The sequence below is a fragment of the Seriola lalandi genome, unplaced genomic scaffold (genome assembly GCF_002814215.2).
Source record: "Seriola lalandi dorsalis isolate HSWRI2012SDOR001 ecotype SW California unplaced genomic scaffold, Sedor1 jcf7180002054767, whole genome shotgun sequence".
Taxonomy (NCBI): domain Eukaryota; kingdom Metazoa; phylum Chordata; class Actinopteri; order Carangiformes; family Carangidae; genus Seriola; species Seriola lalandi.
In genome coordinates, this window is record NW_019525320.1 from 2,840,347 (window position 1) to 2,858,375 (window position 18,029).

The following is an 18,029-nucleotide window of genomic DNA, read 5'->3' on the forward strand; positions in this document are numbered from 1 at the left end:
GGGGGGGGGTCATTGTGTGTTTTGGTACAACTGTGCTGTCCATGTGACTAGTGGTTATTATGGTTGTTTTCTAACTGCAGTCCATATTATTGTTCTTTGCTGTCGTTCTTTTCTTTGTTCATTTTCTTCATCTTCATTCGCCGGTTCTGAAACCAGATTTTGACCTGCCTCTCGGTCAGATTCAGGACCCTCGCGACCTCGTATCGGCGGTCTCTAGTAAGGTACATATTGAACAAAAACTCCTTTTCCAGTTCGAGAGTCTGGTACTTTGTGTAAGGGCATCGCTTCTTCCTTGTGGAGCGGGCATGTATCCAATTTGCCACAGGATTATCTGCAAACAAAAACCAAAATAATAATAATAATAATAATAATAATAATAATAAAGGCAGAATAGCAATAGGGCCAACACAGTGACATTATCAACACTGAATCAATGACAAATAACCACCAGATTAAGTGTTTTCAGCAATTCTCTGGGCTCGTGAGATGATGCTACAATTAAAAACAGTTTCAAGTCATACACAGGTTTGGTGTTTACAATTAAGGCTAAAGTGATAGTAAACATTTAGAGGAAAGATCCTCAGCCCCAGACTATCCAAGCCTACACTGATTTGCTTCCTTGTCCCTTTAACTTGTGAGTAACACCGTCGTAAAATACTCAATGCGCTTATTCACTTTATTGGCCCATAAAAATGGCCCGTAGTTCAAGCCGTTACAGGTCCGTGGTGAAAGTCCTCGAGTATGTCCCTACATTCCTCAAGTTGGCTGCAAGAGTCGAGAATTTGTCCTGGACCCAGATAGGAGAGCAAATTTTCATATGCAACTATATACATATCATCTTCCCATTATTATGTGGGTGAATAGTGTATTTTACCACTGGGGATCAAACTGAGCCAAAATGTGGCTTTTCCTCACACGATGGGCCTACATAAAAAAGCCAGGACTGAAAGCCGGTTTATGGGGCTTGGTGTGCCGTATGTGATGGCACGGGGTCAAAATATGGTCGTAAAAAAGCACCATAAGGCATTTGCTGATGAATATTGATTCATACGTCGGATTAGGTTGTTCATGTAAAAAAAAGAACACCTTGCATGGTTTTCACATCATGCAAAATCCTTCCAAATTCAACGTGTTCCTGTAGGTTTGAGTCCATGTTTACAACCCCGTCTGGTTTTATAGCCCCAATATTAGCCTAGTAGCGTTTGTCTTTTATAGTTCCTAAAGCTTTCCCCCTAGCAGAGGCGATTCAGAGCAGAGCAGAAAAGGGAGGATGAAACAGCTTATAATTTCACTTTATGCGGGACGTTAAAATGCCTCTAAGCAAAAATCACTTTTACACAATCCCAAAACAAAACTCCCAGCCGGTTGTAAAAGACTGTAGGAGCTTGAACTTACTCGGATCTAGCTCCGGCTTCTCGTCTTTATGTTTCCCTGGAGCCAGGAGCTCCGACTCGGGAGAGGGGACATTCTGCTGCGTCTTGTCTCGCATGTCAGTGGATGAGCAGTACAGATAATCCGTGTAGGTCCGTCCGCTGGAGCCGAGGCACTCGCCGGCTCTGTGCTCCTGAAATGCGTCCGGCTTCAGCCCATAGTGCCTGCTGTTCCCCGGATAGCCATGGAAAGGCACGGCGCCTGAAATCGGCTCCAGCCATGACCGCATATACCTCGAGTCTGTGCCTAAGTGAGGTTGGTGACTGTATGGATGGTAAACCACTGATGACTGGGAGTGTACAGGGGCCCAGGAGGTGGAGAAGACGGGTGCCTTGGGTGCGAAGCTGCAGGAAGGATAGTCGGCACACTCCGGTACTAGGGACGTCGGACGAGGGCCGGCTGAGTGCGAACCGGGCGCCGAAAACCGAGTTGCAGCAAGGACATCCTCGTTTTCATGGTTGATCAAGGAGTCCACATAATAATTACTTATGGGACCCGTGGTCGACATGTCGAAGCTTCCCCGACTCTTTTACATGCATCCGATTATTATATGGAGTGTATGTGTACTTTTTTTATCTAGCCATAGAACAATCAAGGCAGGTAATTATTTCTCAACACTTCCCTGCCTGCTATTGGCTGCCTCAACGACACGTGATTATATTTACCCCCACAAAAATTGTACAGTGGATCAATGCGCCACTTATCCTGGGATACCAATGCACATAAATCGGATTAAAGAATTTGCTCTTTTGCTCTTTTTCTTGGACGTTATTAGAGGTAACTTCAACAACCATGTTTCTTTATGAAGAAAAGATGCCGTTGTAGCGCTAATAGTGGATCTTTCTCCAGTCGCAGAACAGACCTGCGCACATTACGTCTAAAACCGAGCGAGGCACTATTTGATGGTGTAATCAATCTCTGTCTGGCAAAAGCTACCGTAGCCCCGTGTTGCTGCAAGGAATAGTATTACAGCATTAAAGTGTTTATTGGATCGCTGACGAGTTTTATCTTTATCAAACCCGCAGCACATTTGATAAAGTGAAGGCTTTATAACTTCCCGTGGAATGCTGTTTATTTCTTAACGGGGAGAGAAGCCTCCACAGTAGCTACATACACACAGACGACAGAGGGAATCAAAATACGGCATACAGGATACTACAACAATAAAGTTAGCGCGGTTTTAACGAGGGCGCAACAGACCAAACATTTCCTAAATGGGATCTGCGGAGATAGGAGAGGAGGGGATTCAGATTCTTGACAAGCAGCCCACTACAGTGGGCTATATTCAGCTAGTGACCGTTCATGTTTTTATGCCCATCAATAAATTTTAACGAGGACCATTTGATTGTTCATAAATGTGTCGTTAATAAGACTGCATCCGGGTTCCTCGCTCAACATAAAACCACCACCACTGTATTCATGTGAAACAATTCATATCAAACTGAAAAGGCCGTGGACAGGAAAGAGACTGCAGAGCAAAGGAGGTAAAAAGGTTCGTTAAAGGACTAACTACATGAAAGCTTTGATGGCAGGGATAACATTAGCCTACTGTTTTATCTAATGGCAGGAGTTTATTGTTTTGCCCTGCAATATACTAGTGTAGCCTGTCAGTTAGCAGGCTGTGAAACAACCGTGAACTCTTCTTCTGCAGGGTTCCAGCGACGCAGCAAATAACACAATACTAATATACGACGAAGCGGGGGCAACTGAAGAAGGCACCGGTGTCATAGGGAGCACAATTAGACTAATTGTAACATAAATATTGAAAGTTTAATGCATAAGTGCAGACTGGGTGAGCTAGACAACAGCACAGCGGATGCATTATTGAATCCTACTAAAAGCAGTACACGTTATATTTCTGTGATGTATGTGACATTGGTGCATTTTGCAAAACGTCGATGCTGACGAGTTATTGTCTGGAGTTTTAATCTTAGCCTGTGTGGAAGTGTAAGCAGTCATGTCTTTTCTGTGGTTTTGATGTGTTGCAGGCTGTTTGTTTGGGGTTATCGCCTGTGTATGATGGTGTTCGTAATTGCTGTTTTGATGTTTGACATTTTTATCTTTTTTTGTTTGTTGTGGATACGTGGTGGGTAAAAAATGGAGAATTGAACTTTAAGACGAGGGAACTAATGTGCACATGTGTGTAGATCTGACAGTCGTGCGTATAAGTGAAATTATAGTAGTGCGGCCGAACAGACCACACTTCCCTATAGTGATATTAACTCAAACTGCATAGGCGCACACTGTGCCATAAATTGCCAAATGCAGAATGACTGTTTAACCAGAGAGACCAAAAATATAAATTTCAAAAATAAATACCAATTTACAAGTGATGATTACACGTGTAGGAAAATATCTACAGTCACGTCTTGGGATTTGAAAACAAATCCTGTCTTTGTCAACGCCAGTATACAAGGATCAAATGACGTCACTAATTTGTCTAAAATAAATTCAACTTTATTCAAAATAATTTCTCACTCCGTGGAATTATTTGGTGTGATATTCAATATTCGGACTTCGTGGCGTAAAAGAAAATGTAATCAGTAGACGAATTAACAAGTGCGATGTTTGTCATGGCTGCTGAGTTCAGATTCAACCATGAAATTTAAAAGGCCAGACGCCAGACCTTAACCCGGATAACGCCAAACAGTGTCCTGGAGTGCGCAAGTCTGTGCCGACTCAAGTATTCTGCCACATGCTTGGAGAAATAAAGCCGTTTGCTAAGTTTACATCAGATCAGATCAGATCAGATCGCTTTTTCACTTGTGTGTTTTCTGCAGGTTGAAGGTCTAAGTCCGTTAATTCCACTGCTGCCATTAAAGCTGAATGTAAAAGTGCTCAGTGACCATTCATTACAATAACATATGGTCATATAAATACATTATATAGTCTATGTCCATGTCCAGAGTAATCCAGTGAAATCCTTTATATTGTTCTGGGCGTGTGCGCCAGTGTGTGTGTGTGTGTGTTTGTGTGTGTGTGTGTGTGTGTGTGTGTGTGTGTGTGTGTGTGTGTGTGTGTGTGTGTGTGTGTGTGTGTCTGTGTCTGTCTGTCTGTGTCTATTAATGAGAAATGTGAAATTCCTTTTTTTACTACTTGTTTATCCATGTTTATGTGCTATAATAAAAAAAGACACCATTAAATATTCCTTTGTTGCTTGTTTTTTCTGCAGTTTCCTTCTCTTACCTCTGTCTTCACACAACTGGAATCGCAACTGAGGCTATTTAAAATTATACTGCAATAGCCATGGTTCTTTGTTGCATTGATAAACCTTTTCTTAGCCTATTTTAGTACTTTCACTTCTTCTTTCACATTTTACCTACAAACAGCCTGATATGGTGAGAAAAACAACAAGTAGGCTAGTGCTTTGTTTATTTCGTATTGAACATATGCTCCACTATCACCAAAATATGAAAATAAAGATTAGAAACTGATAGCCTAGATAAAGCTACAGTACATGCTTAAAGGTTTAGAAGGACACAAATGATAAGAAACTGTTGGCTCAGGACTCTGCGTTCGTCTAGTACCGAGTTGATTTTTAAAAATATTGTCCAAAATCTCAAATTAGCATCTGAAGGTTTATCAGCCTGTACGACATATAATACCATCTGTCCGTAGTCTGCCCGAGATTACATAGAACCTATTCTGCATTTCCATTTTAGTACAAATCATTGATACACTGGATACGCCCTACACCTCCAATGCAAAGTCATTCCTATTTAATCAGTGATCATAACAACAATGCTTGATGCTGATGCTACACCAGTACGCCACAGTACATCCTGGATGTGACATTTCTCTATTACATATTTTCCATTCATAAAAACTGAACAAATGCGCATTAGACTGATGTAGGCTACTTGTGCCACATGACGCAGCGATAGGCCTATAACGGCCGCGTGTGAACACCTTTACTAAAGTAGACAGTGTTTGTTTTTGTTTTAGACCCAGGCCGCTTGTTTACAGCCCTTGGCCGTTATTGTGGGCGCTAATGGACGAAAACCTGACAGTGAGTCACAGTTTGGGTGTATCATCGCCGCCGCAGTGCACTGACTGACGCTTCATGATAATTTGAAGTTATTGTCAGAAGCAGCTGTTCAAACACATAGACTTTAATCTAATACCTACAGACCACTTTGGAAGAAAAAAGTCCATGGCTGGTCTAAAAGCGGCTATTAGGGTAAAAATGCCAAGGGAGTAAAAACTATTGACCAAGCAGCTTCAATTAAGACAACGAGTCAGTCCGCATGGAAATAAAAGAGCAAATCTTCAGACTGGCTAAAGGTAGAGCATCTATGTATGAATGCAGATTTGGACACGCTGCAGACGACTCTATTTGTATCCTTAGGCCTATAATCATAAAGCGGAGAGAATAAACATGCAGCTCAGATTAGCTGTTGGGGTGTGTTAAAGTAAATATGATTCATCTTCGTTGTCAAGAAAATTTGAAGTTTGCTGGTGTTTTCTTCCAACAGAACAACTGGTTTGTGTCATTACAGGGCGGATGAATAAAAGCGAACGATTTAAGATGTGTCGTAACATGTCTTTCTTTTACGGTGACATTTGCCTGTAATGACAGGGTGAGAAGCAAGTTATCTTCTTATAACAGTGATATTAAATGTAGCCCAATTTTCTCCAAGAAATAGTCACAACATATAAACACAGTCAATTTGCCCATGAACCTCCAGATCAAACGTCTCTCGCTCTCTCTCTCTCACACACACACACACACACACACACACACACACACACACACACACACACACACACACATACACACGCACAGTGCAGTTTAACCAATTAGTGGGTTATCTACTCAACATTTGGATCATGTTATCCGCGCTTAATCTCTGCATATGGAAAATTAAAGGGGAAATCAAAAGTTATTTATAACGGCCCATATGCTGAACAGACAGTGCCGCAAATCCCAGAGTGACTGTGTGATCAGCTGAAAGACCACGAAATGATCCGCATTGTTCTAGTACAGTGCTCTCTGTCCAAGATCCCCGCTGCAGATGAGGCTACACGGTCATAGAATCCAAAACCCAAACACCCATCTTCATTACATACAGCCCCATACCAGACTGTTCCAAAGGCAACTTCTTTTTTTTTACTTGATCAAATCCCTCTGTTTTTCAGCAAAGCAAATAGGACATACTGCTGATCAGTATCGATATCATCATGGCGAGAAGGCCTGTCGCAATAATATAGCCTATATATTTGGCACTCCCTTCCTATACAGTTCTTCGTGATTAAAATGGCGGAGTCATTTCCGTGGGACAATGATCACGATCTTTAAAATAAATAAAACAAATTCTGAGTCTGTGTCTCACTGTTTTAGCCTGAATCTTGTCACTGCGTTATCAAGCTTTGACTGCGAATTCCACATCATTCAGTGTGGATAGAAATTATTCCCAATTATCGGGCGAGTTGTCATTCAAATAATTTTTCTAAAAAGCCACGTTTGGAGTTCCATTTCGCCAACGATGCTCAAAATAATAATAAAAAATGTGAACATTTTCCAATGAAAGAAAGAAAATGCTCCTTGTCTTCTGAATTTAGATGTGTGGTAACTACTTTTAAAAAATAGATTTACAAATAAAGTCAGTGATGCTCATTTTCCCTATATCTTACAAGAAAAACCCAATTTATGTCAAAAAAAAGAAGAAAAAAAGGAAGAAGAAAAGTCGTTAGCATAGTTTGTTCATGTCTGATCATGCCAGTGGCAGTAACATCTTGAGCTGTCCAAAGGAAGTGGCTGTCTAAAGGCTTCAGTTCCTGTGCGCCACTACAAAGTGAAATAAATTGCTTTATGTGTATATGGTTTTAGGGTGAATCTGTGCAGCTCTCGGGGCTGTTTCCAGCGCTGTAAAGTCTTTGTCAGTGATGCATTCCAAGGGAGACACTCATTCACTGAGCTGAATGAAAGTGACTTTGGATTCCAGACTGTCTCTTCCAGTTGCACTACCGCCAAAGGGAGGGGGGCTGAGAAAACAAGGGGAAATAGTGACCAGTACAAACACTGGACTCCCCTTAGGAAAGATGCTGGCTGCGCCACAACAGCAGACTATTCCATAAATAAGTTATGTTTCTTTTAGATACGCTTTGCTGAAGGTTTCTGTTTTCCCTTATTCCTTTCCTCTCATTTTACTATTGCTGAAACATTATAAGCCTATTCATCAATATTATTAATAATCAAATGAATTACTGTTCAAGGCAAAACATAAATACATTTAGGCCTATACGTGTGACTGTCAGTGTGTCTGCTATAATTGTCCAATAAAAATAAATGTACCCATATGTGCAATAAATGAGTCAAACATTTCAGCGTTATTGGACGATAATACAATTTAAAACTGAAGCTAGTGGAGGCTAAATTCAAAGAAGATTGAAAATAGAGGGGTGTGTGTACATAGACGTATCTTCCTGGTTAACGGGCCGAGAAATAAACTGAATTAAAGTTTCACTTCAAATGTTGCGGTAAAATAAGATAAAGAAGACTTAAAGTATGACATAAACGAGTTAAGCTATTTAACACACATAACGATGGGCTATTTACAGATATTTCACTGCAAAAAAATAAATTGGCCTCAATTTGCAAAATGTGATTTATAAGTGAATGATTGCGGGTATAAAAGACAAAGTGTAAGTGTTCGTAGCTGTGACGAGGCTGGTGGGAAACATTTACTTCCAAAGAAAGCATTATTTTAGATCATATACTGTCATATATTTTAATGTTAGGTTTCTTCTCGGTATAATACTTTCCAACATATTGGAAAATAAAACATTTACAGACAGTCGTGATCAGCAGTCACAAGAAGGAAGACTGCTCACATAAGATCATGGAAATCAATTTTCTGTTGCACACATAGCTTCATTTAGATAAATGAATCAGAGTTTAATATGAGACATCTATATATCTATTCAGATCATCATGGAGCAGCTGAAACCACTGAACCTAGGCAGACAGCTGATGACAGATGCAATACAACGCAGTCTAAAACTTTACCCCATGTTGTTTACAACCTATTCTCCTTCTAAGAGCCTCAGAAGGTTTTACAGCCCACCACAAAATAACAGCAAGAAAGAAAACGTCTCTGCCCAAGGTATTGCAGCTCAGTTCATTTACAATGCCATTTGCGGGGACCTGGGTGACTATAGGGGGTAATTCAGCGGAAATTGTGCCCTTGATGAAGACGAACTGACGTAATCAAGGCAGTTTCTTGTTGCCGAGCCAGGAAGCCAACCCCAACAACATGAAACTACCTAAACCACGCTTCAGCTTCGCGCAAAAAGGGGTTAAAATCCATGGAAAGGACAATGCATGCAAAAGCCAAGTGAGGATTAACACTATCCAGCACAAAGAGAAAAAAGGCGAGTACCATCACAATAAAACACACTGCATGGTCTTCTAGGCTGCAGTCAAGCTACTTGCTTAACATTGTTTGTAGACTACTTATGGCAACGCATGTCTTGACTAGTTACCTAATAAAAAACCGTGTCAGCCTTAATATGCTATTGTTCTAATTCCATGTGTGGCAGCACAGCACAGCACAGCACAGCACAGCTTGTACTCAGCTGTTCCAAATAAGCAAACTTAAAAATTCACAGTCACAGTGCGTCTACAGAAACACAATGCCAAAAATAACCAGCAACCAGCATTTTGATTCCAGTGAGAAAAAAAAACAAAACAAAAATCAGCAGCACGCTGATTAACAACTTGATATGACTTATCGACGTGAGCAGGCATGCACCATGCGTGCCACAGGAGCTGTCAAGCAAGCTTCCCTGACAGATGTGGCATACTTTCCAAAACTGGACGTGAAAATATTACGTAAATCTGAGTCCTACCTTCACTTGGCTTCCGCAGACGTCTTCCCGGCATGTTTAGTTATCCACGTGTTTGCAGCGATGCTTGTTGTTATTATTGTTCCTGCAGCCGTCGCGGTCGCTGTCCCTTTATCCACCATCTTTCTTATCTCCTGCTCCCATGAAGCTCCATTATCCCGGGTGGAGGCGGCTGCTCCAGCTTGCAGCCCAGCGGCTCGGCTGGAGCCTGCACATTGCAGTCTCTACTATGTGGATTAGCCCTCCTCCACACACACCTTTAAACGCATCTTTACTGCTGCAGCACATTATATTTGCAGATCATAAAATCCACCCCCAACGCTTTCCAGGGCGAACCTGACATTAGAATTTTATGACCTTGACTTACTGTGGTCACCTGGATAATATTTAAATCAACGTTATGGTCTCTCACTTCTATTAAAACTGCCATGATCTCCTTCTCTCATCCGCAGTGTCTCTCCCACCCTCTCATTTTCACCACTATGCCAGGGAAAGGACAAAGTTGGTGATACCTTTCCGTTTCCCCCCTTTTATTGTTTTGGAATCGTTTGCCATGACATAGCTTAATATCATCTTGTGCATGCACATTACACAGCGCGGATATGCCACAGCAACAGACACCAGGGAAGAAGCTGGACAAGTGGCCAAACATTCATTAAAGCTCAGCAAAGTGAAACTGCTTACATGCCACGAGTTATTTATACACTGCATGAGATTGCCTCCTCCTTTCGTTTGGTTCATATTGTATAATTATCACTGCGAGGTAATAGAACCTCATTGTTCAAATGCTGCAGCAAGTGTTCACCTAGAAGTCTAGGCTGCAGGTTGCAGCGTATTATAGTTGATTTAGGAAGGCACGCCGTGTGTGCGTGTATATGTGTCTGTGTGTGGTGCGTGAGGTGTGTGGTGTGTGTGGTGTGTCTGTGGTGTGTGCACAAAGAGAAAATGTATAAATGATTAATGAATGCATTATAAGATGACACATGCATGTATTTATGTGTGTCTGTCATGTCTATGCAAATGCACGTGTGTGTGTGCGTGTGTGTGTGTGTGTGTGTGCGTGTGTGTGTGTGTGTGTGTGTGTGTGTGTGTGTGAGTAAAGAAATCTCAGGAGTAGTTGTAAACTACACTCTGCTCCCTTTCGCGGTTCTCCCTGTTGAGCTTCTTGAGCTTCATGCGTCTGTTTTGGAACCAGATCTTGACCTGTCTGTCGGTCAGGTTGATACTCCGGCTGATCTCCAGGCGGCGCTCCCGAGACAGATACATGTTGAACAAGAACTCCTTCTCCAGCTCCAGCGTCTGGTGCTTTGTGTAGGGACACCGCTTCTTCCTTCCACTTTTGGCTTTTAACCAGCTTCCCGTTGTCTTTTCCGCGGATAGATCATCTACCGGAGCAAAAGAAATACAACAATGGTCAACTGCAGCCAAATCCGAGCAGTCATTTTGTGCAGAGATCATATGCAGCTTTATAACCTCCATAAGCACTGGATGCTATGTACACGCCCATTTCTCAAATGCACATTGAATACCGTTCAACTAGATCACAATGAGCATCTTCTAAGAACAGATTTACCTGGGTGTGGACTCTCCGTGACTCTCACTTGAACAAATGAACAATGCCAAACATCCCACCTTTTGCTACAACTCCAACTGCTTGAAAAATTGCTTTTGTATGATGTACAGCTATAATTAGATCAAATCAAATTAGGGTGTGTAAGCACTTCTTTTGTCTATGTTGGACCTCAGACTCCCATAAAAATTTATTACCTTTGCACACCGGAGCCTAATGAATTTTTTGAAGGTTCATCCCAAAACAAAAGCAAGTCTCTGTAGCGTAATAGCAGATTTAGAAAAAAACACATAAAGACAAATAAACAAGGCATGTCGGTGATAGCAGGGAAATCGCACTGCTGCTCATTCACTTAATTCCTTGATTAGGTTGTGCACTCTAGGGAGTAACGCCTGTTACAAACTAAGACACACACACACACATACACACACACACACACACACACACACACACACACACACACACACACACACACACAGGTTACAGTAATAATTACCTTAATGTGAACGCTAAGTGTGTGGCCCACATTTAATCATTACCAAAACATTTAATTTAGTAATATGGGATTAACAGGACACACAAGCACTGCGCGCGCACACACACACACACACACACACACACACACACACACGAATCCTCAAAATGACGGTCCTCTTGCCTTATATCTTTCAATTAAATTAAAATAAAGTAAAAGCAGCTTGTTGGTCATCATGTATGACGCTATTAGCTAAACCCATAAATAACACAACAAACTGGAGGCTATTTTAAACCAAAGAAAATGGGATGTGCAATAACATACTTGGAGCTAGCATCAATATATTAGGGGCATTATAACTAATAATAGTAATAATAATAATAATAATAAAAATAAAAGTAATAATAATGTGTGTGTGTGTGTGTGTGTGTTTGTGTGTGTGTGTGTGTGTGTGTGTGTGTTAGTGTGTGTGTTTAAAAATCAACCAACCGTTAACGTTTAATAACATAAACAATTAAACTATTGATTTATTTATAATACACATTTGTAGGGAAAAATACAACCTGCTCCTTTTAGCTTAAAGTAAAAGAAAGAACAAATGTGTTGAAACGTGAACTCTACACCTTAAATAATTATGCTGTAAAAACTAGACTGTAATTATCCTGAATTACCGTTGCGTCGAACGCACAGAAGTGTTAATGTATTTATGTTAATGCTTTCTCAAATGTAATACTGCTAAATGTTCCCTGAGGTTTTTAATAAGGCAGGGAATTGTGACAAGAGGTTTTCAACTGTGGAGCAAAACCGTACAATTTTACATTGGCTCAGTACCAGAATTTTAATGCGTAAAATGGTGCTGTTGAAAATGGCTACGTCCCACGATGTAAATGACCCATGTAAGAGAGGGAGAGAAAAAGAGAAAGTGAGAGAGTAATGTGTGTGTGTGTGTGTGTGTGTGTGTGTGTGTGTGTGTGTGTGTGTGTGTGTGTGTGAGCGTGTTTATTTCAATGATAACTGCCCATCTCACATTCTCACATTAATGGAAAGGTGTTAAATGCCACGGGCACCATAACCCCTGCTAGGCGACGCTGTCAAATGCCCATACAGCCCATATGACTGATATCAAACACAAGTCTGCATTATTGGGTCATGACACAACACAACACACGTGGAATGTTTTACAGAAACTGTCCACAATTTATCTGTGTGTATGTGAATATGCACGTATATGCATGAACGTGTGTCTGCTTGTGTGTGTGTGTGTGTGTGTGTGTGTGTGTGTATGTGTGTACATGTGTGAATGTGTATTACGGAGGAGGGGGGGGGGGGGTAGGGGTTTTGTAGTAGTCTACCTTTTAATTCTGCGTCCGAGTTATCTGAACAGCTGTCACTCTTGGCCTTCTCTTCCTTCCTGCTCTGACTCTCATCTGTCTTTGGAAGCTCTCTCGCGGTCTCTTGCGCTGATTTGCTGCAATTTATTGTCGATTCTGCTGCTGATTCAACAGATGTCGCCAAGTGGGTCAGAGGGAAGCCGGAGGGGAACTGCTGGCCATCCTGCTGCGGCCTCTCTCCGTTGTACACCTGGAAACAGCCGCTGGACGAGGCGGCAGTTTGCTCCGGCCGGCAGCTATTGTCCCCAAGCCGGATGTAAGTGGCCGACTCTGTTGTCTGTTTCCCCCTATTGCTGTCATCCTGATAGAGGCAACAAAACGCCTCCTCTTTGACGTTACCCGCTGGAAACGAGCATGGTTGTAAACACTGGGCAACAGGTTGTTCGTCCCTACTGGTTTTGGAGCCTGGGGTCCATGTGGCCAGCTGTGTTGACAGGTAGGGCGCATCCTGGAAGCCGCTGAGCGGCAGACCGCCCGCAGGAACCTCGTCTCTTTTGGAGAGTGAAGATGGTCCAACCTTCCCAATGTTTCTCATCACTGAATATCCGTACTCTGCAGCTGTGTGGATGTACATTCCGGGGTTGCTGGAATAACCCTCACCCCTGAAGGAAGATGATCCTCCCATTAAGGAATCCATCAGGAAGTTACCGGGCGCTATGTTATTCGGACATGACATTTTTGCATTTGACAACACAGTGATCGTTTGGTATGTTCCACTGGTCTGAACTACGGGATTTCTCCAGGAGAACAAGGACAGTAGGATGCTGACATCTTTTGGAGGGGGGTGCAAAAATATCAGTAACATAATTATGGATGCTGGGAGACATGTCATGTGATTTTCAGACCAATAGCGGCGTGGAAGTGGCCTTGATGCTCCAGACTGACGTGACGTCAGCGCGGTCAAGTTGGGAAACCTTGGGGTTTTTTGATGGAGCAAGAGCGCCACCTAGCGACCGTCCGCTGGTCAGGACAGCAGGCCGACACCAGGAGGAACAAAGGACGACTGCTGCAGGAGGGATTTTTTAAGGCACTCACTACGTGGCTTTTGAGAAATTTAATTCTGTTTAAGTTGAAAACTTTAGATTTGGAAATAAGTTGTTTCAACGCCTGGTTTCCCTTTTGGACGTGAAGCCAGAGCAGTGGAGATATGGTGATCGAGGATTTGTCATAAACCCAGGGTGCATTCTTCTTTTTGTTTCTTTTCATCGATATGCTTTGTTGTTGGCACAAATCTAGCAAGGTAAGCTGTCCGCAGGTGTGTTATTCAGAAGAAAACCACAACAGAAGACAATTTCATTGAGAATTTTAAACTGAAAAAATGAGTCCATGTGCAGACGACCTTTAGGCTCTGTCGCTGTGAAGTAGTCTAAAACTCAAATGTTCGCTATTGCATTTGACCTGCTGAATGTAACATTGTGAGATGTCGTGAAATGCGTCTCACTGACATCCCTATGTAGAATTCCAGTAACGCATTTCATGGAACAATTACGAAAACCATGTCCCTCGGCCTATTCTTTTATTTTGACCCGCAGATTATTTATTTGCATATCTCTTCATGTTACTTTACGCCAACTGAATTGCACAGGAATTCGTTAAAAATCAAACATATCTGATCCCATTAGACGTATTCATTAACTTTAACTACGTTGGGTTAACTCATGAAGTCGCTCTGGGCTGTTTAATTCTTTCCTTGAACTGTTACAAAATGTTAAGTAGCCGGTGGAATCTGCTCGCCAGGCCCACAAAGATATTTATTATTGTGGTGTAACAGGAAACTAATCCCATACAGGATTACGTCAAGCATAATGTTTTTTTCCTGTTTTTCTTTTTTTTTCTCTTGTTTTACTGTTGACACAAAACATCTTACAGTCGTATAAATAATTCACTGCATACCTGAGCTATTGTTACACGCAGTTATTTTCAGGATATTTATTGTTCCTTCACATGTGATTTCAATTTTATATTCAATATGTGAAATTAACTTGCTGGCGTGTTTGTTTTCCCTAATGCCATCATTCTCAGTGTGGGTGCGGGTTTGCACATATTCATGCAATTTTTTTATTATCCTTATTATTTCATTATATATATTTTTTTTACAGAAACGGTTGATTTGTCCCAGTTCTTTTCCTCTTATCAAAACGATTCAGATGTTCTAAACATTTGCGTAATGGTTTAAATTTGTGCAGCTCAGGGGAAAGCTTGAAAACTTATGTTTCTTAAATATCAGTTCATAGCAACAACGTAAACAAACTGTGCTGCTGCCGAAACCAGCCAGTGGTATTTAATGTAAACCATGAATACAGTGCATGTGGTCAAATGAGCAGGCTACATCCGTTATAGTTACTAACAAATACAGTTCATTTTAAAATATCTAGATCAAAAACCATTACATCACAAACGTTATTGTAATATCCCACACCTACTGGACATGGACAAATATTAAAATTGAACAGATGTTAATCTGTTTTTTTGTGATTTCTGTGATTTTATTACGCTAATACAATGAAGTTAGCTTCCTATCCACATGATGCATTTATTTTCTCACTTAAAAAATAACCCTGATGTCTTCCTTTCGTGTGCTGTGTGTTATGCCTGTACTATCTATAAGCTACTGTAGTCCCACAGTTACACTAAAGAATACAAATACTAACACCGCTGCTGAAACTTCATGAAATCCTGAGTCTGGCTGAGGCTACAGTTTTAAAAACAATACTTTGTCCAGAATCAACAGCAGGAGATTTGATGCTAAATAAATCGCATAAAGTCAAACACTGGTGGGTTGAATTTTTCCAGTAAAAAAAATATGCAGCTTGCAGGAGTAATTTAATATGTTTAAGATGTGTCATTTATATGATTTTCCTTTTTAAAATTGCCACAAAATCTTCATTGACGCTACAGTAACGCAACATGCTTAATAATGTCTTAATGTCGCATCAGCATTTTAGTCTTTAAATAATGGTAGTGTCTTTAGTAGCAAATAAATTGGGCCTGTTATCAGCTCAGCGCATAACCAAAAGATCTAGCAAACTTTAATATACTAATGCAGACTGAACCAGTTGAGCATGTTTGTTATAATCGTTACCCACAGTTATGCGGGCGTATCCGTGTTCTGTAGTTTGGTTTGTGCATGTCGTGCACGCGCGACAGTCTGTCTGTGTGTTTAGTTCAGAATCATTTTCAAAGGCAAGGGCAACATGTTTCATCAGTGTGTGTATATCTTTGAATATCTGTCCGCATTTGCATATGACCAACGATGTTTCCAGACAAATCTAAACCTCTGCTCGTCTGTTTTACACTCAATGCAAGTGAAATAAATATTCAAAATAATTGACAATCAGTGTCTTTGTGGTCATTCTCCATCCCCAACATTCCCCACAATTTTGAAGAAAATGTGGCCTAACGTGGATGCGTAACAGAACATAGCTGCAGATCTTTGATGCGGAATGAAAAACGTGCCTATTCAGTTTTTGTGATGATTTTTGCATTTATTGACGATGCACTGAATGATAACGTGGTCATTGGTGTGGAGAACATTTTGGGTTGATGAAAGCCTGAGAAAGCTCATAATATAAACTACAAACTGGCATGGGCCAACGACTTACAAGTCATGTGGAGTTCCTGAAAAATATATAGTTTGAAGAATGATTTTTTTTTTTCACCCAATGAAAATGCTGAAATAAAGAATTATTAAGGGTATTATTTTCACACTCCATCTCTCTTTAATCCACACGCACAGTCTGTCTCATGCAGCCTAAGGACATATTAATAACCGCACCTAATGTATAGCCCAGCTCGCACCACTGACACACACGAAAAAAATCTGCTTTATGACACATTCAAACTTAGCCTGCGGGCTACCTCCAACTCAGCCTAGCACAAAAAGTCATGCACATAAAAAGAAATTACACAAGTACAACTTCGCAAGCAGCAGCGAGCTCTAAATAACGCTTCTACTTTACAAGACATGCCGAAACACTGATGCCTCAGACCTGACATTGTGGTCTCATAGATCTGACAGTGCAGGACAATATGTATTCTGATGTCATAGACCTGGAAGGGGGTTAGGGGGGGTGGATGGGTGGGGGGTGGGGGGGGGGGGTTGGAACGTCACATCTTTTACAGAATAACAGAATGTTGTGACATCACAGTAGAATGTGTATTGGAATGTAACAATATTACAAGTTGGTCAGGTGACATCACAGACTGAACAATGTGTAAGTGTATTTTTTTTTTTTTTTAATGATGCCACAGATTTGACTTAGTAGCATTAGTTTCTGTGATATGACACATCTGTCAGTGTGGAATCGACATTATCATTGCGCATGTTGACAGTAGATCTGAGCCAGTAGAAAGAAGCAAACGAGTGCATCAACTTTAAGCTTTCGATATAATAGAGAATATTGTGCTTATTGTCCCTACACGTGTATGTAATACGTATTCATAGAAGGGAAGCTTTCACTGAGCACGCATACCTTTCTGCTTCCATAACAAATGCACTCTCTGTTGCTGTTTACTGTCCAGGTCTCCAGGTCTATTTCTCTCATGGAAACACGTGGAAGGCAACGTTGTTTCCCGATAAAAAAACCTTCCTACAAATCTGGTGATTTACTCTCTGCAGATGCGTACAGCCTACTTTGTTGTCAAGTCAAACAATTTCACGGAAACACACTTGAGGTGAGCATAGTTTTACAAATGAATAAAAAAAGAAAGTTTGATTATTTTATTTATAGTCTATGTGTAGCTTATACACGCCGTAGGATATTTCTGTGTGCATTAAACCTTAAAAGCATTTTCTCACACACGTACACTCCTAGCTAATGTGTAACTGACCCTGGCCTACACACACACACACACACACACACACACACACACACACACACACACAGTTGACGGTGACTGTATTTTACCAGTCTTTACACTTGTCTAAACTACAGCCCACACTTTCGCCTCTAAATTGTCGTCCAATTGATTCCAAACCTGGAAGCCGTTATTATATTGCAAACAGGTAAAGATGTTGAATGCGGCGTGATAGCGGGTTTCCTCATTGCACTAATGTGGAGCCACTGGGGCGACACAACTAATTTGCTCCTGGCAGCTACTTTGAAATATCTTTCCAGTTGGATGTGAGGAGGTTCTGCTTTGTGTCCTCTTTCATGCTGCTGTCCACTCCATGAGCAACTGCGAATTTATGGTGCCAGAATCATGTAAGTTCTTAATTAAAACCCAAAGTGGCAACAGCCATCAAAGCACAGCAGTATTAGGCTATTACATTATTACCATTGACGACCACACCAAACACAAAATACACACATCC

At 41.2% G+C, this 18,029-nt stretch overlaps 2 protein-coding genes and 1 long non-coding RNA gene across 3 annotated transcripts in view; all 3 read right to left on the bottom strand.

Annotated features, from left to right (window-relative positions):
• LOC147818022 (uncharacterized) overlaps positions 1 to 9,327 on the bottom strand; it is a 51,528-nt gene extending 42,201 nt beyond the window's left edge. Inside the window, exon 1 of the long non-coding RNA XR_015438392.1 lies at positions 9,283 to 9,327. This is a non-coding gene — a long non-coding RNA (uncharacterized LOC147818022). The remainder of the gene's footprint in view (positions 1 to 9,282) is intronic.
• hoxc9a (homeobox C9a) lies at positions 7 to 2,023 on the bottom strand. The gene is made up of 2 exons (XM_023425104.2): positions 1,396 to 2,023; positions 7 to 331 (listed from the first exon to the last, which is right to left on the bottom strand). Exons 1-2 carry the CDS (start codon positions 1,937 to 1,939, stop codon positions 87 to 89), a joined length of 789 nt encoding a protein of 262 aa, XP_023280872.1. The 5' UTR covers positions 1,940 to 2,023; the 3' UTR covers positions 7 to 86.
• A 465-nt stretch (positions 9,328 to 9,792) lies between the features above and the next one.
• On the bottom strand, positions 9,793 to 13,402 carry hoxc10a (homeobox C10a). Its single transcript, XM_023425100.2, has 2 exons — positions 12,677 to 13,402; positions 9,793 to 10,664 (listed from the first exon to the last, which is right to left on the bottom strand). The coding sequence occupies exons 1-2, from the start codon at positions 13,389 to 13,391 to the stop codon at positions 10,387 to 10,389; spliced, it is 993 nt and encodes a 330-aa protein (XP_023280868.2). The 5' UTR covers positions 13,392 to 13,402; the 3' UTR covers positions 9,793 to 10,386.
• Positions 13,403 to 18,029: the final 4,627 nt, after the last annotated feature.

What these genes read in the sequence shown, in the direction of transcription:
- hoxc9a (XM_023425104.2), bottom strand. Translation starts at nt 1,939, where the DNA reads ATGTCGACCACGGGTCCCATAAGTAATTATTATGTGGACTCCTTGATC. An exon ending in GAAGCCGGAGCTAGATCCGA is followed by an intron (nt 332 to 1,395) that starts GTAAGTTCAAGC and finishes TTTTGTTTGCAG; the next exon opens with ATAATCCTGTGGCAAATTGG.
- hoxc10a (XM_023425100.2), bottom strand. Translation starts at nt 13,391, where the DNA reads ATGTCATGTCCGAATAACATAGCGCCCGGTAACTTCCTGATGGATTCC. An exon ending in CTCGGACGCAGAATTAAAAG is followed by an intron (nt 10,665 to 12,676) that starts GTAGACTACTAC and finishes TTGCTCCGGTAG; the next exon opens with ATGATCTATCCGCGGAAAAG.